Source organism: Vidua macroura, chromosome 1, assembly GCF_024509145.1.
Source record: "Vidua macroura isolate BioBank_ID:100142 chromosome 1, ASM2450914v1, whole genome shotgun sequence".
Classification (NCBI taxonomy): Eukaryota; Metazoa; Chordata; class Aves; order Passeriformes; family Viduidae; genus Vidua; species Vidua macroura.
The window spans coordinates 10,179,281-10,201,326 of NC_071571.1; the positions used below are offsets into that span (position 1 = coordinate 10,179,281).

The 22,046-nt window shown below is 39.2% G+C and overlaps 1 protein-coding gene across 1 annotated transcript in view; it reads right to left on the reverse strand.

Annotated features, from left to right (window-relative positions):
• DIP2C (disco interacting protein 2 homolog C) overlaps positions 1 to 22,046 on the reverse strand; it is a 308,057-nt gene that overhangs the window by 11,866 nt on the left and 274,145 nt on the right. The window contains exons 33-34 of the mRNA XM_053984007.1: positions 17,770 to 17,799; positions 16,010 to 16,071 (exon numbers count right to left, since the gene is read on the reverse strand). Of these exons, the coding sequence (XP_053839982.1) occupies positions 16,010 to 16,071; positions 17,770 to 17,799 (92 nt within the window). The remainder of the gene's footprint in view (positions 1 to 16,009; positions 16,072 to 17,769; positions 17,800 to 22,046) is intronic.

Sequence of the window (22,046 nt, forward strand, 5' to 3'; positions counted from 1 at the left end):
GTATAATACACAGTTGTGTTTATTTGCTTTTCGTTAACATTTATTTCTAAAAGGAATGGTTAATGGTTGCAGAGTTTAATGTTATTTTTGGAAGAGTTGAAGCATATATCCTGCTGTGTGGAACATAATCAGACCAAATATGTAATATTAGTTAAAACCTACGGAGGGAAAATAATAAATACGTGTGTGAACTTTTTATTAAATAATAAATTCTTTAAATGTAGTTGGTGCCTTCTATTTGTTTTTGATTGACTTTTGTAAATGGAATTCCACGCACAAATTTATTCATGACAAGAGGGATCTAAAATATTGATTTCCCACAAGATTGTCATAAAAGCCAGGGCACAGACACAAAAGCATGTGAGCTGAGTGAGCAACCACATTCCACAAGTAGCTGACAGCTAAAATCAAAATCATATCAAAATAACTCATAACCTGGCCTCAGCTTCAAATCTGCATTTGCAATCTTTTAATTATTTTCAATGGACAGTGGTTGATAAACATTTTAATATTAAAAAAATCATTGAATGAAAAATGTTATTACTGCTGAGATCAGTTCCATTCTCAGAGTGTGACTTTCTGGTTCTCTCTTCTTTTTTTAGATAACTTATTTCCCCAATAATGAACTGGAATGTCATCTCTCCTTCCGTGATATCATGGTCTGGAAGGAAATTTCTCAATTAACCTTAGAAAAGTACTCAGTAGATTAGAATTAAAGAGACTCCCAAGTTCTCAAACAGCGGATGATCTTAGGCAGTACATGGCAAAGAAACTTCGGTAACATCTAGTTATTCCTGTATCCTAGTAACTTAAAATTTCTAGCAACCATGAAAACCTTAAACTTCCCACTCCTGAACAACATCCATAATCCACTTAACCAAATTAAATCTGAACTTGTGTCTGAAGAGCTGTTCTTACCTCTTTCCTCCCCCCAGCTCTGGGCATCAGAAAGACAAAAGCCCACAACACAAGATGCCTAAAAGCCAACTATGTAAAGGGTAAAGATGAAACGTCAAACCACAAGAAAACAGACAGGAGCAGATGGGTGGAGACCTGGATCCCATTAAGCTGAGAATAAAACTGAGTCTATTAGGAGCAGTCACAATAGATCTTTTTTGGACTGTTTTGAGGTCTTTTTATAGACAGAGCATCACAGTGCTCAGTTTGAGAAAGGAGGGCTGAGACACAGAGACACCTCAGCTAGAGGTCCCTTTGGAGAACAAAATCATGGCAAGTTCAGACCCTAAGCAGAAAGGAGATGGAAAAAGATCTTTCTATTCTTTTTTTCTCTTTCCCCCCCACCTATTTCTTTGCTCCAAGAGTCTTCTATAAAAGGTGAGACTGTTGAGGTCAAGGCAGGAATAGTGAATAGTGTTTTATCTGCAGTTCTGGGAAGTCTCTCAACCTTGATGAATGGGGCTGGGCTAAGCCCTGAGATATTGCACATCACTGTGAACAGCTCCTCTCACTAACAGAAAGATACAACCTAAACACTCAGGAATTTCAGACCTTTTTCCAAGTTGTGTTGAGAGGAAAAGGATGTGAAGTGCCCTACAAGGGGTACTGCCTGGAGCAGGCACAGTTGGGCAGCTGCAGCCTGACCTACAAGGTGTGTAACAGGAATCACTTTTCAACACTTGTTCAACTGCCACTAAACTCCCAGACCAAGCCTAAAGCACTAATTACCTCCTTTGTGTGTTACATTGATGTTATACTGCCCTTGTTTACACTGCTGTGTTACATGTATAACACTTCTGTGGTTTCAACATTTCCTGCTGAGCCTCCCACCAGCTGAAAAGTCACCACTGGATTGATGGCAAAAGCAGCGAGGTTACAGCATCCATTTTTCCATCCAGGGACACAGACACAGGGCAGCAGAAAGCCAGGCCATGGGAGCTCTCTAGAATGTGTGTGTGCAAGGCTAAATGACTGCTGCTCTATAAAAAGTACATCTACATCAGCCACACTTGTGGCAGCAAATGGCAACCAAATAGCACACAACCACACAAATGGCAGCCAAATCATAAGTATTTAGGAGTATTCAGCAAGGGTTTTAAAAATAACTCTCTATATATTGAAATGAAATAAAATATTGCAAAAACCAGTTGCTACTAATGCCTATATATTTCTGCCTTCATATATATATATTTGTTCTGTAAAATCCATAGTAGTCTAGAAATAGAGAATGCCTTTAACTGAGTTCTTCCAAACAACTGACATCTCCAATCTTTCAATGGGTGTTTGCAGACAGGTAGCTACTCTTGGAAAAAATAGTCATCATCTCACCCACTTGGTACCTCCTTCAGAGTTATTTTACACATTATTTATAAGCATTTGTGAAATTGAGAAAATATTGGAATATTGGAAAAAAGGCAATTTAGAAAACCTCAGCCACAAGCACTGTTAAGAGTGATGGTATAACAAAGGTCAGGAAGCACTTTATGTAATTTAAGATAGGTTTAAAGAGAATTCTATTTGGATAACAGTAGAAAAAACCTCTGGGGCAGGAAGTGTATGTCAGAACTGTCCAGCTGCCCTGAGATACTGGTGGCCTTTGCTCCCATCCTGTCATTAAGACATGCCTCCATGAAGTGTTGCTGAACTACAGGCAATAGCAAAAATCACAAATAATAAAGCAACACATTCCATAGTCAATGGTGTGACTACTGGAAATGAATCAACAGTGATAAATGTGACAATCCTCTCTTTGCTTTCAGCACCTGTGCTTCCCATCTTGTTCTTATTATCCCTAGCGTATTCTTCTAGTTCCCTTCTCCACCTTGTTTCATTTAACCTTGCCTGATTTTTTAGCACATGGTGATCCACAGAAGGTGCAATTTCTCACTTTCCAGCTCTGTTAAACCTCTCCCACTCTGTGCTTCCCACCTCACATCCCTACAGAGTTTTCATGGCACTGCACTAAACATAGAAACGGCATTTCCTGGAGGTTTTCTGTGAGGGCCCTCTTAGCACCCAAAACCTTGGATCCCTTTTAAAAAAGTTTCTGCTAAGCTCACAATTCATTGGGGAACACACTGTTAAACCTCTAACAAGTCCAAAAATAATAAAAAATATTTTTCAAGATATTTAAAAAAAGGTATTTCAAAAAGATATAAGTAAAACATCAGATTCTGATGTTAGCAACTCTCATGCGCATTCCTAATTTTAAGTGCTTAATAGTCTCATTAACTCTACTGTGACTAGATACTGTGAATAAATGATGGGCATTAGGCAAGAATTATTAAAATTAGTTTTATTGTGCCTCAGCATAAAATAATTCAATTGTTCCCACTCTTCCTCAAGAGATTTCCCTTTTTCCACTGACAAATGCAGACACAATTGAAAACTTCTCTTCCCTCTTGAGCAAACAGCATCACAATCCAGGCTGCTCTGGTAGGCAAACTAAAAATGCAGAGCACAGGGCTCATCAGACCCTTAAAAACACCACCTCTGAATTACCTAGGTGATGCTGGCAAAGAAGCACACGGCTCCTTGCAGCCTCCCTAGGACAATGACAGCAAACCCTCTCCAAATTCACAAATAATCTCAACCCGCTCCCAGGCAGCAAAGGTCCAAGAAGGGCAAGTCCTGTTTCTCAGCAGTGCTCCAGAGTTCTTTGTTGGGAATGAAAACAATCTCTTACAAAGTGAGCACAGAGCCTTCCTGCTGTTTTCTTCTGCCGCCGAGTCTTGCTGGGAAGGGCAGAGGAGAACACGGCAGTAGAGCCAGACTGGGCAAAGAGCCTGAAAATCAAGTGGATGGGAGAAAACATGCTGCCCTTGGGTGTGAAAGCTACTTTTGCACCTTCTGGTGGTTTGCAGCCAAGCTGAGAGGGAAAACATAAATGAGACACACAATGTAGGGCAGACACAGGGTTTCTCCTCCACTAAAATATATGATTGGAAGGGGGGGTGACAGAAGATGTTTAAGAATTGTTTCACTGTTGCAAAGCTATACCCAGGGATGATACACTATGAAACGGTAATATTTACACAGAATAGTATAGAAGAGTATATTTTTCACAACTTTTTTCCACTGGTTCCTAAGAACATTTTCTTAAAACATTCTCTCACTGGAGCTGTAGAGTTGAGAAAACTGTTTCAAAGTCTGGTTCTTGGGATTTAATGGGGAATGCAGCTACACCCCCAGGATGTGCAAACCTTTTTTTCTTGTTACAATGTAATATATTGAACATATTTCATCTTCTTTAAATCGAACACTTACTATAGAAAAGTAGGACTGAAATCTGACTTCAGAACAGGAACTGGCCAGCTATAACTAACCAGGCACTGCAATCACTGTGCAGCAAAGGGGTATCAAAATGCAGCAACAATGTATTTCTGCCCAAGTATCTTAAATGAAACTGAAAATTTTGTTTATGCTCCATTTTAAATCTGGTTCATTTGGTGATGAAAACTCTCCAAAATACACTGCACAGCTTGCTAGTGCTCCACACTAATCAGAGAGTTTGTCAGCAAAGCTATTAACTCTTGCTTTGGGAATCTGCAGGGGCTGGCACATGTAGACTGGTACTAAGCAAGACAACAGTGCCAAAACTGGGCAATCCTTCAGAGCTGGCTGTGCTGCTGCTCAGAGAAAGAGTTTGGATTGTGTGATTCTAATAGAGATGGAAAGAAGCTATGAGGTCATCCAAGTCTTGCTCCCTGCCAAAAAAAGACTGCTCCCTGCAGTGCACTTTTGAGTGCTTTGCCTACTTCTGTTAGAGTATTTCAAATGATGTGGCTTCTTCCACTTCCTTTCAGGGCTTATTTCTCAGCTGAATTTATTTCAAATCCAGGAACCTTTTTCACTCTGCAATGCTTGGCATGAACCAGACTCAGCTTCCTCTTATTATTTCTAATTCTCCACATCCAACTCAAAGGAGTTTTTCCCCAGTGCCCCTGTTATCTTTCAATATAACTCAGCTGAAGAGATTGCCTTTTACCCTACCACTTGGCCAAACCCCACATCTTGAACTTCTGTCTTTCCTTTATAGCCATTCCCTCAAGCTGAGCCATGGTAATTGCCCTCTTCCTCCTCGCCTGTGTGCCAGCGTCTTCTGTCAGCCAGGCTTGGGCACTCACATCATCTCCAGCTCTGATTTCCCTGCCTCTCCCACCAACCCTTCCTCGTGTCTGGAGCAGCTCTCACACCATGTCACTTCACAGGCATGCCAGCTTGGAAGCCCAACTCTTTGGTCTCTTTCACACCAGCTATTATTTTGCACTCTGATTTCTTTCAGCATCTGTTCTTGGATGCTGCCACTCTTGAATACCTTCAGCAACAAAGCCTAGAGGAAACCAAATAGGATGTGATGAAAATATAACCCAATGTATTCAAGCCCCCTCCTTGCCCACAGTCTTTCTGTGGCAGAAAGCAACAGCCAGTGGTCCCTGGTTTCATTCCAGCCCTATTTCTTAAATTTACCTACGGACCATCATCTTACATTAAAAGTTAAGCTTGTGGGGGAAAAGTGGATATTTTTCTATCCTGCAAGATATTGATGTTTTGAAAATTTTTGAAAATTTGAAAATGGAACTGGAACAAAGAAGTTAAATATGTACAGAAGTTGTAAATAGAATCTAAAAAAAACCACGTGGCAGGTCAGAAAAAGAGGTTATTTATGGTTAATATTTCAGGGCATTTTGTTTTGTTTGAAATTAAATGAATTAACTCTCCAAACTGAAAATTATTTCACCCACATCATGAGCAAAAACTAAAAAACTTATTGTGTTTTGACCACTTTGAAAACTTTTTCCTTAAGCTGAAAAGGATCTACCCAAACTGACTCTTCTGAATTCAACACAATGGTCTTTTACAGTGAAAAAAAAGGCCAACTACCTAATTCATTGGAAACTGTAACCAAAACCAAATTGCAAGGCAAGGAGACCTTTTATGTGGCTACATCCAGAGCACAGAGACTTCCCAGTTCTGACTCAAATCATTAAGAACTACTGCCATCAACAACACTTTTCACAGATATATCAACGTCCAGTCTGAGATGGTGCTTGGGTAAGACTTCTGGTGGGAAAGGGCTGGTGCAGCCTCTTCTCATTCTCTACAGTTAAAAGAAGGATGGGCACTGTAGGTAACAGTAGGATCCTGGCCTGGGTCAGGGCTTTTTGACATTCAAGACTGTTGGTGCATTCTCTCTTAACTCAAATAATAAAATGTTTCTATGTAAATGATTCCAGAATTAACAAGTCAACGAGCTCATTCAGCCAAAAGAGAAAATGGAAATATGGATCAAAGAACATAAGCTCTGCCTTCCCAAATGACAGGCAAGTTCAAATAGCAAATCAGAAAAGAAGGAAAATTGCCTGAACACTTAGGCTGAAGGGAAACTGTAGATAATGAAGATGTTTCCCTGCATCATCCTGGTTTCCTCAGACCAGATTTTCTCCTATCACATGATATATTGAAATAATGGGTAAATACAACTGAGACTGAAAAAAGGCTTTGGGATTTAGGCAAACTTTAACCAACCGAATGAACAACTGTTAAACTTTCTGTATGCTTAGGACATATTTTAATCCTGTTAATTTGATGATCAGCAAGAATTAGCACTAAATCATTTCCTTTAATGCAAAGGAATCCTTCACTATAAACCTAAATTACAATTCATGTGCTAAATTCCCTGAGGCCAAAAGCTAAGATCTTCCAATCCTTCAGATGGCTGGACAAAGAAGCAGAAAAAGTTACACAATGATTTAAGACAGTTCAGAAAGCTGGAAACAAATCAAAATGGGGCAGGAACTCTGGTTCAGGAAGGGAACACTCAAAGCTTCACAGATTAAAAAAGCAATAGCAATTTTATCATAAAAGATTATGGGAATATATAAAAAAGGTAAGTAATGATTATGTTTGCTTTCAGTTTTGAAGTACTTTAAAATGTTCAGCTGCCATCACACATTAAATTTGTTTAAATTGACTTTACACATTGTTTAAAGCACAATATACAACTATTTCAAGAGACTGCAGTGGACTAAGACTCTGGAGAATCTGGTCTCCCACCTTGCACCTCGAGCACCATCAAGGTACAGCATATCCTTTCTCTGTGCTTCAGGTTCAGCTTTGCAAAACCAGGCATAAAGCTGCTCGCAGCTGTTATCTTTTTACTCAGATTACAAACCTCCCAGGACATGGTGTTTATTACTAATTGTTTCTACAGCACTTTTCATAATCACAGTTGAGATCTGACAATTCTGTTTAATGCAATATGCTTTTTCTATTTTGTAACCCTTTGTCTTCCTAGTCCTAATCTCTAAAGAGACTTCACATACAGGGAAAAATTTAATTATAATGAACTTGGGAACTAAAAACATCCTGAGATAATGGAATTAGCTTATTTGTTGTTAACAAATGATGGAAATTATTTTAACATTGTTAATAAAATATTCACATTCTACATTCTCACAATGTAATCAAAGGTGGAGTTTCTGAAATCAAGTAATTTTCTTTAACCTGACCCCTTCTCTTTCTCTAACCTCCAAATTTCCTACCCATTAGCTGGCTCACCCTGCATTTTTGGGAAAGAATCTGCATAAAGTTCTCAACCAGGGACATTTCCTGTGCATGGAACACCAACACATGAAGCTATTTTCTTGGTTCAATGAAAACTGCAGATGAGCACTCAGAAGGAAAGGTCAGTGGTGCCATGAGCAGCACTGCCTTGTACACCTGCAGGCACTGGAAAGGGACTGTCCTGTCACAGGAGACTCACTGGGAACTGTGGCTGAGCTTCTTCAGACTCTGCTTATGCAAGTTCATCTTCTGCTCACAGACACTTCCACTATATGCCACACTAAAAAGGACAAGTTAGGCTTGAAGCAACATATTAAGATCCATTGAAAGGAGCCATTTAAGAGGGTATTACATCTCTAACCAAATTAGTGTTGTATCCTTATATAAATAAAGAATGCTTTTACTATTCAGAGCTCTCCTTCCCAAGCCTAACCATTCCTTCAGTTTTCCTTCAGCCAAAGATTTCACTGACAACAGGAGCCAAATGAGTGCCTGAGGCTGGCAAGCTGGAGTGGGTCCCAAGGGTGACAGAGCCCATTTCCCCGGGGTGACTGGCAGCACAGCACCCTGTGCTGAATTATTTGTCACAAAAACGTGAGAGTGTGTGGCATGGCAAAAGCCCTGTTCTCCTGCAAAGGTTGGCAAGAGAAGAGGGAATGGAAAGGGGGATGGGGAACACGTAGGAAGCTCCAGCTCCCATAGCACAGCACAGTCTGTGGCTAGAGCTGCAGAAGCTACAAAGCCTTGCTCCAAATCTTACATATATTCATTATTTCCCCTTCCAAAGCAGATGCCTTGTGAAATGCCCTCTAAGGCAGCAGTGTGGGAAAGCAGCACATTTTCCTCCACTGCTGAAACAGCATATGTACCCTATGCTGATCACTTGGCAATTTAAAGAATCAATGTTTAGCATTCCATTAAGATCTTCAAATAAATCTTCCTCAGAAATCTGAGCAGCCAGCTTATTTTATCTATTTCCAGCTTCCCTGAGAAGCATGATCGAAAAAGAAGGACCTGTAACACCAAAGAAACTCAGCATACTTGGAAATGGGAAATCCTTTTTCTTTTTAACAGTGTCAGAAACTCTTCAGGAATAAATATGTTGGCATATTTAAATAAGTTGGAAATCTAATAAGCAGTGAAATCCCCAATAATTTTACTGAAATTTTATAATTTCAGTGAAATTGTAGTTACACTTAAAACTGCTTTGTAAAAACAAAAATGGAACCATTTTCCATCTATTTCTCTTCCAGTATGAGTTTTTAGCTGAGCTAAAAACCGCAGCTCAGCTAAAAACTCATACTGGAAGAATGACATGCAAATGCTACTTGCAAACAGTAACACAATAACTGTACAATTGCAGTACACCCACCTTCCTGGAAAGCTACAGCTTTTTGTTTTCCCTTTGTCTCTGTCTTACTTGGTACACAGGACAGTATTCTCTTTCCCCTAAGCCACCCACCGAAATATAACTGGAATTTCTTGATTTGTAGTTAAACTATGCTAAACCACATCCTCTCTCAAAAACCATATTTGGAGCCAACTCTTCTTGTCCTGTTCCACTAAAATCATGATAAGCTTTTCTCTTGAAGATGATTTTATCAAGGAAGAAATGGGCTTGCGTCAAGGGAAGAAATACTTCAGTGACAAGTAATCTTGCCTTAGAAAGCACAAAAATTACTTTGTAGGGCTTCCACCCCCCTTAGTCCTTGGACATTTCTCCCTTTCTTCTGCCCTGCACAGAACTCGTGCTATGCCTGGAAACATGAGGCACCTTTAAAAGGTACATTTACAAATTTGGTTATAACTCTGGATCCTCATGGGTAAACAGTACAATTTCTTCAACAATATTTGCTCCTCTTCAGTTTCCCAGACCATCAGCTTTATTCCTAATCACCGACTATTCAGCGCAAGGAGATTAAATAAGTTGGTCTCCTGATGCAATCAGAACAGCAAGAGAGAACCTTTCCTCCTCTCTAGACAGACTGGGAGTTCTCTGAGCCAGAATTGAAAGTGTTCACATGATGCTTATCAGCACAAATTAACTTTTCTTTCTGGGAGATTTGTTTCCCATAGATCAGAAACAACACCAAGGGGATTTTTGAGACAGCAGTGTTTGCAAGGCAGAAAGAAAGCACAATACTGCTAAAAGGCCAAGGCTGTATCTTCTTCTGAGGAAAAACATGAAGAAGAAGGAGGGTTTTGCCAGTACCATGACAAACAGCTTATACTCACAAATAAGATTCTGAAAGTTAATAGGCAAAATGCCTAAAAGCCAGGCGGATCTACAAAGACTCCTCAAAACCAAACAGCATCATTTCTTTTTGTACTTAAATCTTTGAAGGACTCAGGTTTTATTTTAAAGACCTCAGGCCCTTCTCTCAGCTGAGTTACTTCTACTGACTCCATAGGGGTGAAAATCTTTTCACTTTCATGAAAAAAACTATTTCTGTGATAACAGAAGAAAATTCCAAACAGCTAAAGCAACAGACAATTATAAAAAATTATGGGTGATGTGTGGAACTTGGAATTGGAGCCACCCATATGTGAATATCCCTGAAGCTCAGGGTGACAGGACTGGCACTGCTGGAGGTAGCACTTGACAATTCCATTGGCAAAATGAGCTTATTGTGTCCAAAGCACTCTGAGGACAATGACATGGGAGGTCTGTTTTGAACAGTTCACCAAGTAGGTGGAACTTTACCCCTCAAAACAACCCATGCCCTCTGCCTACAGAATCTCACTGCAAGGGAAATGCTGGCTGGGTGTCACAGAGGGTAGTGATGGATTTTAACCACCCCTTTGGACCCCACACAATGAACAGCTGAGGACTTTGATTTTCTCTAACCTGTGACTGGGCTCTGTACGCTGTTACCCATTGCAGGAGCTGGAAAAGCCCTGCTCCCCCCAGCACCAAGGGAGTACTCCTCCAAGCTTCTCTTTTGCTACCATTGGCCAATGGCTTTCAAATACGTTTAATCAATTAAATTTGTACAAAAGGTAACTATTTCACTGTCACTTGCTATTAGCAAGTCTCCTTCTGACACACCTCCCCGTGTGTGTTCTCCCTCCTGTGTGAATACAAAATGGTTCCACTCCACACCATGACTGCTACAGAGCACTGCTGGGGCTGCAGCTCAGCTAAAAACTCAGCTAAGGAGTTCTTTTGTGTGGTAACCCTTTAATAAAAGTATTTTTCAAGGTAGATGGAGAAGTGTTTGAGAATAAGGGAAAAAAGCTCCTGTGGCTTTGCTGTTTGGTATTACCCCAAACAATGTATACATAACATGAAAGTTTCAGTAAAATGCAGAGAAGGATAAACAATCGACAGCCATAATAAAAGGCTATTTTTCTGCTCCTGCATGAAGTCTGAAATGCTGGAATATATTAAAATGAAGCCAAAGCCTTTACTGATTCTTTTCAACAGAGCCTGGATTTCAGACTGGGCTCAGTATATAAGCAATCTATAAAAATAAATCCTAAGTAACTGTTTTCTCATTTCTTTGAAATGCTACAAGTGTTCCCTTTTTTTCTTGAGAAATGAGATTCAAAATTTCTATTCTGAAAACACCTTTGTCAGGAAGACAATGTCTGAGCAAGTCTGAAGGAAGTTCAGAGAACTCTGAATGCTCTTGGAATCCAAAACAAAAAGTAAGACTTGCTAATTATTGTTAGTACAACACACAAATAACCTCCTAAGAAATGGAGTCTGCTAATGACAGACTAAGTATATAAAAGGTAATTTTTTTAAAGAGCTACATTAATTTGCATCGCTCTCCGAAGATGTCAGTGGCCACATGGGAAAAGACACCTATTTTGTACAGCTCCACAGACTGCTTGTTTAATAAAGAGGGTAATAACTGGAACCCACATAGATCTTTGTACTTCTGGTCTGTTTGGCAATATCCCGCACCTGGATTTGAGTCCCTCTTTGGTGCCAGCTGCCTCACCATGTCTGTCTATCCCAGCAGCTCACCATTACATGTAGCTCAAAAGGAGCTAAACCACAAAAGAGTTTAATAAATTAATTTTTTCATCTTTATTACCCTACAGACTTAACTAGATGAAACTGAATAATTTAAAAGATAATTTAATGCACCTATTATTTCACCACAGGGTATACTGAAGTTTGGAGACAGGATAAGAAGGACATGATGGGAAAGAATGTGTGAAACTAGAGATGGCATCAAATAAAACAGAAAACACTGTTTACCAGCACTGGCTGAAAGTCTTCATTCTTGCCCAGTTTGATGCAAAATGTCAATGCAGTTCAATAAACACTTTAAATACAATTTGTAGTCAAAATAATGGGGAACTGTCTATGAAAATGCATGCAAAATGGTATCTAAATCTTCATCAATACATTTGTGACTTGGTTAGTGGCTCTCTCCCCCTGGGAGTCTAAGTCTCCACTACATCAAAGCTCGTAAGTTGTCATTGAACAAGAAGACTGGTGACATTTTTATCTGCTTTTGGGAGTAGACAGATTGCAATGAATATGTTTCCTTTTACTTTTCTTATCCTTTTAAAAATAAACTTCAATATCGAAGTAGATCTTTCCTTGCCCCGCTTAAGGCAGAACAGAGGTTTTCACTTTTTTTTTTTTTTTAATGGATAAGGTTTTGATATAGAAAAGAATATTAGGATGCAAGGAGATGTTTATCTTTACAGGATTTGCATGAAGTTTCAACTTTAGGAGAAGATCAATGATGCCTCTCAGCTGTCACCAGATGGATCCTTCAGCTCACTATTTAAAATTTCTGAGGAAATTCTCTATAAGACATTTAGAATATGAAAGATACAGATACCCAGGAAAAGAAAATCCTACATTAAACATTTGAGAAACAATTCAAAGCAGTCAAAATATGTCAATATTTTTAATGTCATTTTATTTCTAATTCATACCTGCTAGTTTCAAATTCAAGGTAATTTCAAAATATGTATTATCAGATTAAAAGAGTAACATTTTGAAAACAGCTTTGAATGAGTCTAAAAAGTATGGTTTAGGATGTTTACAAATATATTGAAACATTTGAGAATCCAGCCTGACCTGCTGCAGAACACTTGAAAATATTTTTGCCCTGTTCATGGGAAAGAAAGATTTATTTTGATTTATTCTCAGTTTGATGAAATGGCTTGTTTTGCCAATAAATATTTTTTCTGCCAAAAACTAAGCTGCTGTTAAGGATGAAGAAGCTGTGACATTTTTATTTTAATATCAGAATTGTGGTTTTTGCTGGACATTTTATAAACACAAGTACGTATTGTTTTAGAACATTCCAGACACAAGGGATGCTTGGGCTTCAAATTTACATATTTACTGGTACCAAAGGATGCAAAATTGCAAAAGCCACCATCTTTCAAGTATATGGTATTTTGGCATGATAAGAAAAGGCTTCTCTCTCACTCTCTCCCTTTTTTATCTTCTAAGCACTTCTCAGCTTTTAGCATATTTAGGCACCTTGTGCTTAACCACCTGAAAAGCTTTCTGAGGAGTGCATGACCAGTTAAAAATATGATGGAACAGTCTGACAACCAGATCTTTAGAAGCAGGACAAGAGTATGTATATATTTATTCAATTTATTTTCCTTTTTTTGTGGGGGAAGGGGAATGAAATGGCTTTCCCAGAGGCAGAGAAATGCAGCAAGGAGCTGAGCGGGTGCTCCTGCCTGGAGCTCTGCTGCCCGTCCCTCCCTGGGGATGCCCTGGGCACGTGGCCATGGCCTGAGCTGCACAGGGAGGCAGCAGCCAGGAGCCTCTGTGCTGTGCTGGGAAGCATTAATCCACCTACTCTGTCCTTTGGACCTGAGTTAACCTCTGTGGTGTCTGTAAACTGCACTGCTCTGCACTGCAGGGGCACATCACCCACCTGGTAGATAACTCAGGAGTCTTCTGGTTTTTATTAAAAGTATCTGTGGGACTTGCCTGTCTCTGCTCACTCTTTTCTCAGGCCACCCTAAGGACATCCTGATTTGTAGAAAATCAGTAAAATATCAAGTACAATGATACTGATATCCTGTCACCACCAGCAAGCCAGAGCTGTATATTCTTGCTTTTTGTGTTACTCAGATTCCAAAAATAGGTGTCTAATGCCATTTGAGACAGCTCAGGGTGCCTGAGAACTTACAAACACAACGTGACTCCATGTGAGATGCTACTTGAGAAGCTGGAGCACCTAGAACTGCACTAGATGCTCACAGCCAGGCAGTCAAACCTTCTTCCAGTGTCAGAACTGATGCCAGTCACTGACCAAGTGGTCAGTGTATCATCCTTTGATACAAGTTTCCTGAACCTCCAGGTGAGCCCACTACTATGGCCAGAGTTCCAGCAGCTAAACCTAAGCTGTTAGCTCAAAACCACTCAGGGACACACACTAAAAGGTGCTTGAAACCTTCCACCCTGACCTAAGAAGCAAACCCTCCAAATCCAGGGGGAGCTGCGAGGAAAGAAACATCTAGTTAGGTTGAACAACCACCCCTAGATCTCTACACAGATTCTACCTAGCACAAGTATTTTGACCTAAATGCCTACAAGAAAATGACATTTTCATAAGCTGTAAAGTGTGCAAGCACGTAATTACCAGATGAGCTTGAAATAGTTGTATTGAAACTGATTATTAATTTTTATGGATGTGAACAGGATTTGAATAATCTCAGAGAGATGAACTACAGCTGTTTTTTGAAGCAACTAGAGTGTGTTATCATGCCAAGGAAAAAAAATAGTCAGTCTGTTTCAGACCCCGAAAAATATCTTCTAAAGTATAAATTATGAAAAACCTTTCCTCACATTAAGTGTACAGTGTAAAATGTTCATATTGTTGGGAGACTGGCTGGCCTGCCAAGACTCTGTGGGTTCCTTCTCTATGGTCTCACAGATATTTACAGGGATCTTTCAGATACTGCTAAGTAATAGGGACATTCAGTTCCACTAAAATGGTTAGAAACAGCAAGTGTGAGGAGACTTTGTCAAATAGAGTTGTTTACTCCCTTAATTTATGACCCACTAATCTAATTCCAAATTCTGCAGGACTGGGTAAATGAGGCACAACTTTAAACCATCAAATTAAAATCTGCATTACCACTCTATGAGAACCAGCTCTAAAGACCATCTTTCATGTTCTGTAGAACTAGTCACTAAATATAAATTGACACACTGCAAAGCCTGATCTTGGTAATGATGCCTACTTCTCAATGACATGCTAAGGCAGGGAAATAGTATACCCCTGGTTTATACAACTTTCATGAAGAGTAAATCTTAATTCCTCTCTCTAAACATATTTTTTTTATTATTTGTAATTTTTACTGACTGTGAACATTACATTCTCTTCCTACAGAAAAGGCCTTTTTTTTTTTTTCTGGGTTGAGTATGACCATGGACTCTGTCTCTACACTACTGCACTTGCTGGGCCAGGAGCACCAAATTTCTGTGGCTGGGTAATGCAGACAGTAGTGTCCCAAAGGACAAATCAAACCTAAGTGTTATTATTGGAATCATTGTGTGCAAAAGGAATAAAGAAATCATGAGTCAACATCTTGCAGCTCCTTTCTTCTACCTGCCAAACTCCATGTGCAACAAGAAAATACCGACACGTCTCTCTGACCTAACTACCCAGTGGGTAATTTGGGCCTGCAGTGCCCTGAGGTTTGTACTTTGCAAGCTGAACTGGTCACTTTGATAGAGCCAAAGCTGCGGGGCAAATTCTCTGTTACGTTTTTAAGAAGGATGAAAGGAAAACAACAAAGAAACTCCCTATTTGGATAATGGTTTTTATAAGGGAACCAGGACTGTTAATTAAATGTTCACCTTTTCCACAGGTCATAGAAAACGTCTTGGTTTGTTACAGTTCTGTAAAGAGACTCATGACAAGTGAGTATGTCATGACTCATGAAATATATGTGCATGGGTATTTTTTAAAACAACACCTGAGATCTCAAGCTTGCCTCCAACCACTAAATGATAAATTTTATCTCTCACTCCTTGTATACATATCTAACACTCAAGATGGAACTGAAAAATACCCAGAATTATAGAATGTGGTTGCTCACAGTGGCTGAAGCAAATAATCCATCCCCTCACAGTCCTGCAGCATTAAGAATTGCAGCAAACCCCACCATGATCTCCTGGCAGGCAAAGAGCTGCCAAGCCAGGAGAAACACCTCTGTGAAGCTAAAAGGCCCAACAGGACTCCAGTTTGTGGGGACTGGCTAGGCTGCACCACCTGAATACAAGTGTCATGAAATCCTGATGGCAAAAAAGGCAAGGAATCTTGTTACTCGTTGCTGCAGTGATGTCAGATGCCTCAGTTTTATCCATGGTAAAATTAATTAACCATTATAATGTGTGTGTCTGCTGGGTGGTAGGAGTCAAGACAAATTATTTATTATTGTAATGGTTTCCAGGGTCTGTGGGGTGTGCTGTAAGCAGTTTACTTGGTAGAAACTGTTAATTGTGTGTATTAGAGAAAAAGAAAAAGGTGGTTCCGACCTGTCATGCCTCAGTGCCCTCATATCAACATACACTGTGGTGGGATCTGGTCCAGATGTTCCCTGTAAACAACAACATCAGCTAATCAGAACATGAGGGCTGGGAGGAGAAAAGAGTTTTACCCCCAGATAACCAAACATTTATTTCAGTGCTAATTATGCTAATCAAATGACAAGTTATATTTAAGGTATTCATCAATCAAAGCTCAGCTTTACAGAATCAGAACAAGCACTGGAAAAATACCTACCATCAGGTACTTGTCACCTTGGGAGTTCAGAAAAACATCAAGCAGTCAGACTACTTAACCAACACATGTCAACAGAGGTTTTATTTGCTACAAAAGGCCAAGTAATCAGCACATGGATACATACAAAAAATGTTAAACACATTTTGCCATATAAAGGAAGGCAGAAATTGCTGAGGAGACACAGTTTAATGGCAGAAGCACATGGTCAGGAATGTGAAGCATGGTTTACTGAGAGTCTTCCATACATGCAACAGAGAATATACTTGAAGCTAAAGATAGTAAAGGTAGCACGCATGACATGAACCAATCTGGACTGAAGGTCTGTTAAGCAATTATTCTGATCCTTTTCAGTCTTCCACTGCATAATTTAAACACTTGCTTTATGTCACAATATTTAGTTACTTGAAAAGAGGCAGACTAATTTTAGTTTCCTTTCATGCAGAGATGATGCAGTCTTTAGGCCTTTCCACCCACAGCTTTTCTGCAGTTTTGCAGCCTGCTATGATCTGCTCTTATCCAAAACTTCAAACTCATCACCACTGAACATCATGTGAATTCTCAATGCTCCAGGCTAGGGCTCTCTTCTCTGCTGCAGACCTCATGCTACTGCTAAGCACAAAGCTAGAAGAAAAGCACAACTTCATTCTGGAACACTGGCACGTTGGAAATTTTCTTTTCAGCAGAGGAATTCTCCTAAACCTGCTAAACTCCAGATGCACAAACTCCTTTAGCAGTTATTTAGACGTCTACTACTTAAACCAGCAGGCAACATGAACTCCTAGTGATTTCTGTCCCATTTGAGATGCATTGTAGAGTATAATTCTTCACATTAAGAATGTCTAGGGCTAAATTTTACATTTCTGCAACGTTGACTGATTGTTCCACAGTTTTTTGAGCACTAAAAGTTGCAACCCAGACTCACAAATAGCCAGTTTTTGTATCTATGAGGGAGAAGTGTTACCACTACCAATTGATACTTACTGGACAGGTACTGATCATCACCCACCACCAGAGGAGAACAGCAGTAATAGAGCTGCACATGCATGTTAGCCTCTTTAGCTTGTTATACACAATACAAGGTACAATATCCTCTCTAGCTATTAACGACACGATTTTCAGTCTACTGCTAAACTCAGCAGTGTAACAGACTAGTGCTGAGTGGAGAACTTATTTGAAATATAGAAAATGTTGAAAAGAAAAAAACAAAACCAAGGAAAAATTGGTTATCTTTAAAAATAAAACTAAAGCTGATTTGATTTGTAAAATAATGGAAACAGTCAAGTTTGAAAATCAAAGACGATCACTATGGCATTTATTATTTTCAGCATGAATGAAATAATTACAGTGGACATCTAATGTTTGATGAAACCTGCATCCAGATAAAGCTATACTGGACTTATTTATAATTTTATAGAAGGATCTGAAAATCCTCAAATCTCCAGACTCAATTTCTAGTCTGTCCCACTGTTGGAAGCTGATAGGTGGGTATTGAGGGAACATGAAAATCCCCTACCTGCTCGGCCAGCTTCCCCAGCCTGTGAGGCTATAGCAGCAGGAATAGCAGGGATGAGGGAGAGAAGGAAAGAAGGTAACACAAGACAAAAATAATAATAAAAAATGGGAATGAAGGGTGGGAAAAACAAAAGAGGAGAATGCAAAAAGCAGGGAGTAAAATAAAAAGAAAAACAATGTCAAATACAGGAATTTTACAAATTAACCATTATACCATTAAAGGTTAAAAAAAGTAAAAAATGAGGTGTCAACATTTTAGTAGAGCAACAGAAGAGACAGCTGTAGACTGCTAACCTTGGACAAACAGATTTAAATGGTTTTAGGACACTACAGACAATGTTGTTAGTGGAAAACATGTGTCTAGCATACTGATTTTTTTTTTTTTGTTTGTTTTGTTTGGTTTGGTTTGGTTTGGTTTGAAGTCATTAAACATTATGGCCCTCCTATTTTAATGCACTTTATTCAATTGAGAATTCAGGTCTGCCATTTAACAGAAGTTTGCAAGTAATGTCCTCTGGAAATCAAAAGTGAACTTTCATTTTGGAAAAAAAAAATATTTAGTATACAACAGAGAAAGATACTTACACCTTCTTGCATACAGATTAACCTGATCCTAAAGTGAAATAAAATCAAGGCTTGGTGCATAATCTAACTACTGGAAGTTCATAAATAAATGGAGTAACTTCAGAGCCCAAGAAGTCTTCATTCCTATTTGTTATGGTAAACAGAGTAATATGTATAAAGAACAGTAAAATGTAAAGTTGATAAAAATCCATCAGCTCTCCCCCATGACTGATAACTCAGCAAAGAGATAAAAAATCCTCAGTGGTGACTAGTCCTAAGGCACTACTATCACGTGGAGTATCTAACACCAGATGGCTGCTGTGGGATTTGCCCTATGACTTGTGAAAACAAGCAGCTCTGAAAGCCCTGGCATCCCACATTCCTCTCACCAGACTTCAGAGTTAAAGACTGCAGGAAGCTGCCACAGCAGCACCTTAAGACAGGTCTATTTTGGATGCAAAGGAAGATGAAACATTTAACAAAAATATGATGGATCACTGATGCCCCAAAATGGTATTATTAATAATCCAGGCTGAACACTGCAGTGAAACTGCAAGAAAGCAGGAGAATTACTGAAATCCAGCAGTTATATAATTAATTGCCTGTGACTATATTGCAGGTGCAGAAAGGATTTTGAGAGTACCAGAGTCTCATATGGCTTTTAACTATGGAACGCCTTGAGAAACAGCAGCTGAATTATCAGCAATGTCCTTCTGTGGCCAGTTGCAGCTGAAATACTCTGAAAAGTATTTCAAAGGAAGCAGAGTCTAAGCCAAGACCAGAATGACTGACTCAATTTGTCTGTGCACATTTATTTTGAGAGACAGAGATAGAGAGCATCTGTTATGCTGGTAACAGGGGAAAAAACAGCACAACTTCTGGAGTATCTGATATTTACTTAGGATATGCCTGGTAGTGTTCAAGAAAACAAAATGGGACATGCAGAGTTTTCTGTCTGAAAATGGGCCTATCGTAAGTCACATCTCTTGGATTAAATAAATCTCTGCCCATGCACAGGCTGCCACTGGTGAACCATCCATCTGAGCAAATCTCAGCAATACACGAGGTTTTATTCTCTGGGAAAACACTGCAGGTCAGAACTGCTTGAAGCACCACCCCAAAAAGTCAGCTGTAAGGCTGACCACATGCCAGGACTCAGTGCAAACCTAATTTCCACTCAAGTTAAAGGCCAAGCTGCATGTTCTCCCCTACTTCCCTCTCCAGAGTTAAAAAAACAGGAACTAGGCTATCAAAAATCATAAGAATTTAAAAGTAACTGGTTTTTTGGGTTTTATTTAACTGCCTAAGGATGTGGCCTCAGTGTTTACTCCAAGTCTGCTTCTGTTCCAGCAATGCTCAGAAAAGGAATTTTCGGTGGGCACTTGGCAATGTCACCTACGCAAGCACAGCAGCTGGAGCTGTGAAAAGAACTTCATGGCATGACTCACAGCAAAGGTGGGAAAACAGAATCCGAGGGAGCTCACCCTGAGCTGTAGTACATTGCTAAGTGTGAATCATACCTCTGACACAGTGCATGGTCTCCTGTGGCACTCTTTGCAGACCTACCCTTTATTACTTTTAATATGGAAGATCCTCAGGGAGTGTGATCTATCACTAAGTAAAAAGAAATATTAACTTTATGCCCTAAACTGAGTAACAAAGATTCCTTTGCTAGACAGTGAGGAAAGGGTCCATTTCATGTAACTTCAGCCATTAGAGAAGAAAGTGTGCAGTATAAGGTAGGAAGGATCTCCTGATGGTGATGGATCCCATCCCCAGATGGGCGCCTGAGATGTCTCTTGAAGTATTTCTGTGATTCCACTGACTATTGATGGATGTGGGATAACTCACTTAACCTTGCAGTCTCAGTTAGAGGAGATAGAAAAGCAGCAAGACGAATCCTGCTCTCCTTAGCTTGGACAGATTTGTTAGCACATTTTCAGGGTTAACTAAGGAAAATTAACAACTTCTAGAAGTTTTCCCTCAACTGAAATTGAATAGCAGGTTGAATAAAATGAAAATATTTATTCCAAGTGTTTAAATGGAAATCAGCTAAAATCCTAGAGAACCATCTGTGCTGTTGTAAGAAACCAGCTACTTTTCATATCTATTTCTCTCTCTCTCTCTCTCTCAAATGCTGAGGCTAGTTAATGAGAATTAAAATATGTGAGATTCAATCTTTTCATCTCACTAATCCCTAGGCCATTATCTGTGACTATACAGCCATAAAAGGTCAGATATTAATAGCATTTAAGTGCCTAAAGATGGAGAGAATTATTTATTTTCAAAAGCACATCTCTAGAAATCTAGTCTGCAATGACTACATCAAAGGAAACATACTAAATTTGCTCTCAGTTTGAAAGGAAATGAATACAAATGACAATTCATTAGTCTGTCAGTTATCACAGCCTGGAAATTAAGATAATTTGGTAGACTAAGATTATTTTGTACCAAAGAGATTATCACAATGATTTCTTTTTCAAGGTAATCTTTAATAAAATGTTAAATTCTTCTGTACACACAAACAGACACACAGAATCACACACACATAGATACACCCACAGGTACATATACAACTTCCTCCTCTTCTTTTTGGAGAGGTGAACTGTAAAAGCTTTCTGGAAGAATCATGAAACCTTTCCCTTTAAACATTTGAGTCTTAGATTTGTCCACAAAATTGGAAATCAAGAAGGTATCAAAGATAATATCCAAGTTGTATTAGAGGTAGCCCACAAAGAAACCTGGATAAGGGTCAGTAGCTGAATCCTGAGATATGTTTAGAAAGGTGATTAGCAGAAGCATATTTTAGAAACATATTTTGTTTAGAAACATATTTTAGAAGCACTGCAGACCAGACTGGATCACCATTATCCCTGTGGATAATGGAACCACGTGCTGATCTCATAGATGACATAACTTGGAAGAAAAAAAGCAAAGGCAGATGCTATTGACTCAGATATCTTGAGAAGTAGTTTTATGCAGTGTGAAGAATCCAGAAATCATGACCCATTTCTGGAACATATTGGAGACAATGCTAATTGCAGGAATACTGAAGAAGAGGGATTAAAATTTAATTTGTTTCTCAGATGAGAAAACAGAATAGCCCACAAGCTATTCTGGAATACCACTAGCCATAAAGTTCCAGACAATTTGGAAAGAGCATTCAATCTAATTCAGTATCCAGTCCCTGGCAATGTCTACTGCCAGATGCTTCAAAACACGTAAGTCTCTATCTTTGTAGCCTCCACCAAAATGACATGTTTCGTGGTGACAATTGCAAGTAAAACCTTTAGTAATTTTTCAAACACCTCTAAAACTTGCCAAACAAGCCTCAGCTCAAATGCTTCAAAAACAATTCTGCTTGGGAGCAGAATTGCTCTGTTGCTACATATAGCCTGTCCTGAAGTGGCTTTTCTCCATTCCAGCCACATCACTCTCCAGACAGTGTTTGGCTTTTAGTTTGTCCTATGGACTGAGATGCCACATCTTAGTAGAACTCAACAAAGCCTGATATTAAGCTATACAATCAGGCAGGCTGTTTAACCATCTCACTCAAGGCTCTCATTCTGTGCTGTTCCTAAATCCATAGGCACTATCATTAACAATATTCCTTCAGAGATTTAGCCACTTTTACAGTTTGATTCAATGACTTCTTCAAGAATTTCTGTAAAGAATCTTCAGCTAAGGAGTTAGCACAATCAAAAGGCAGATATA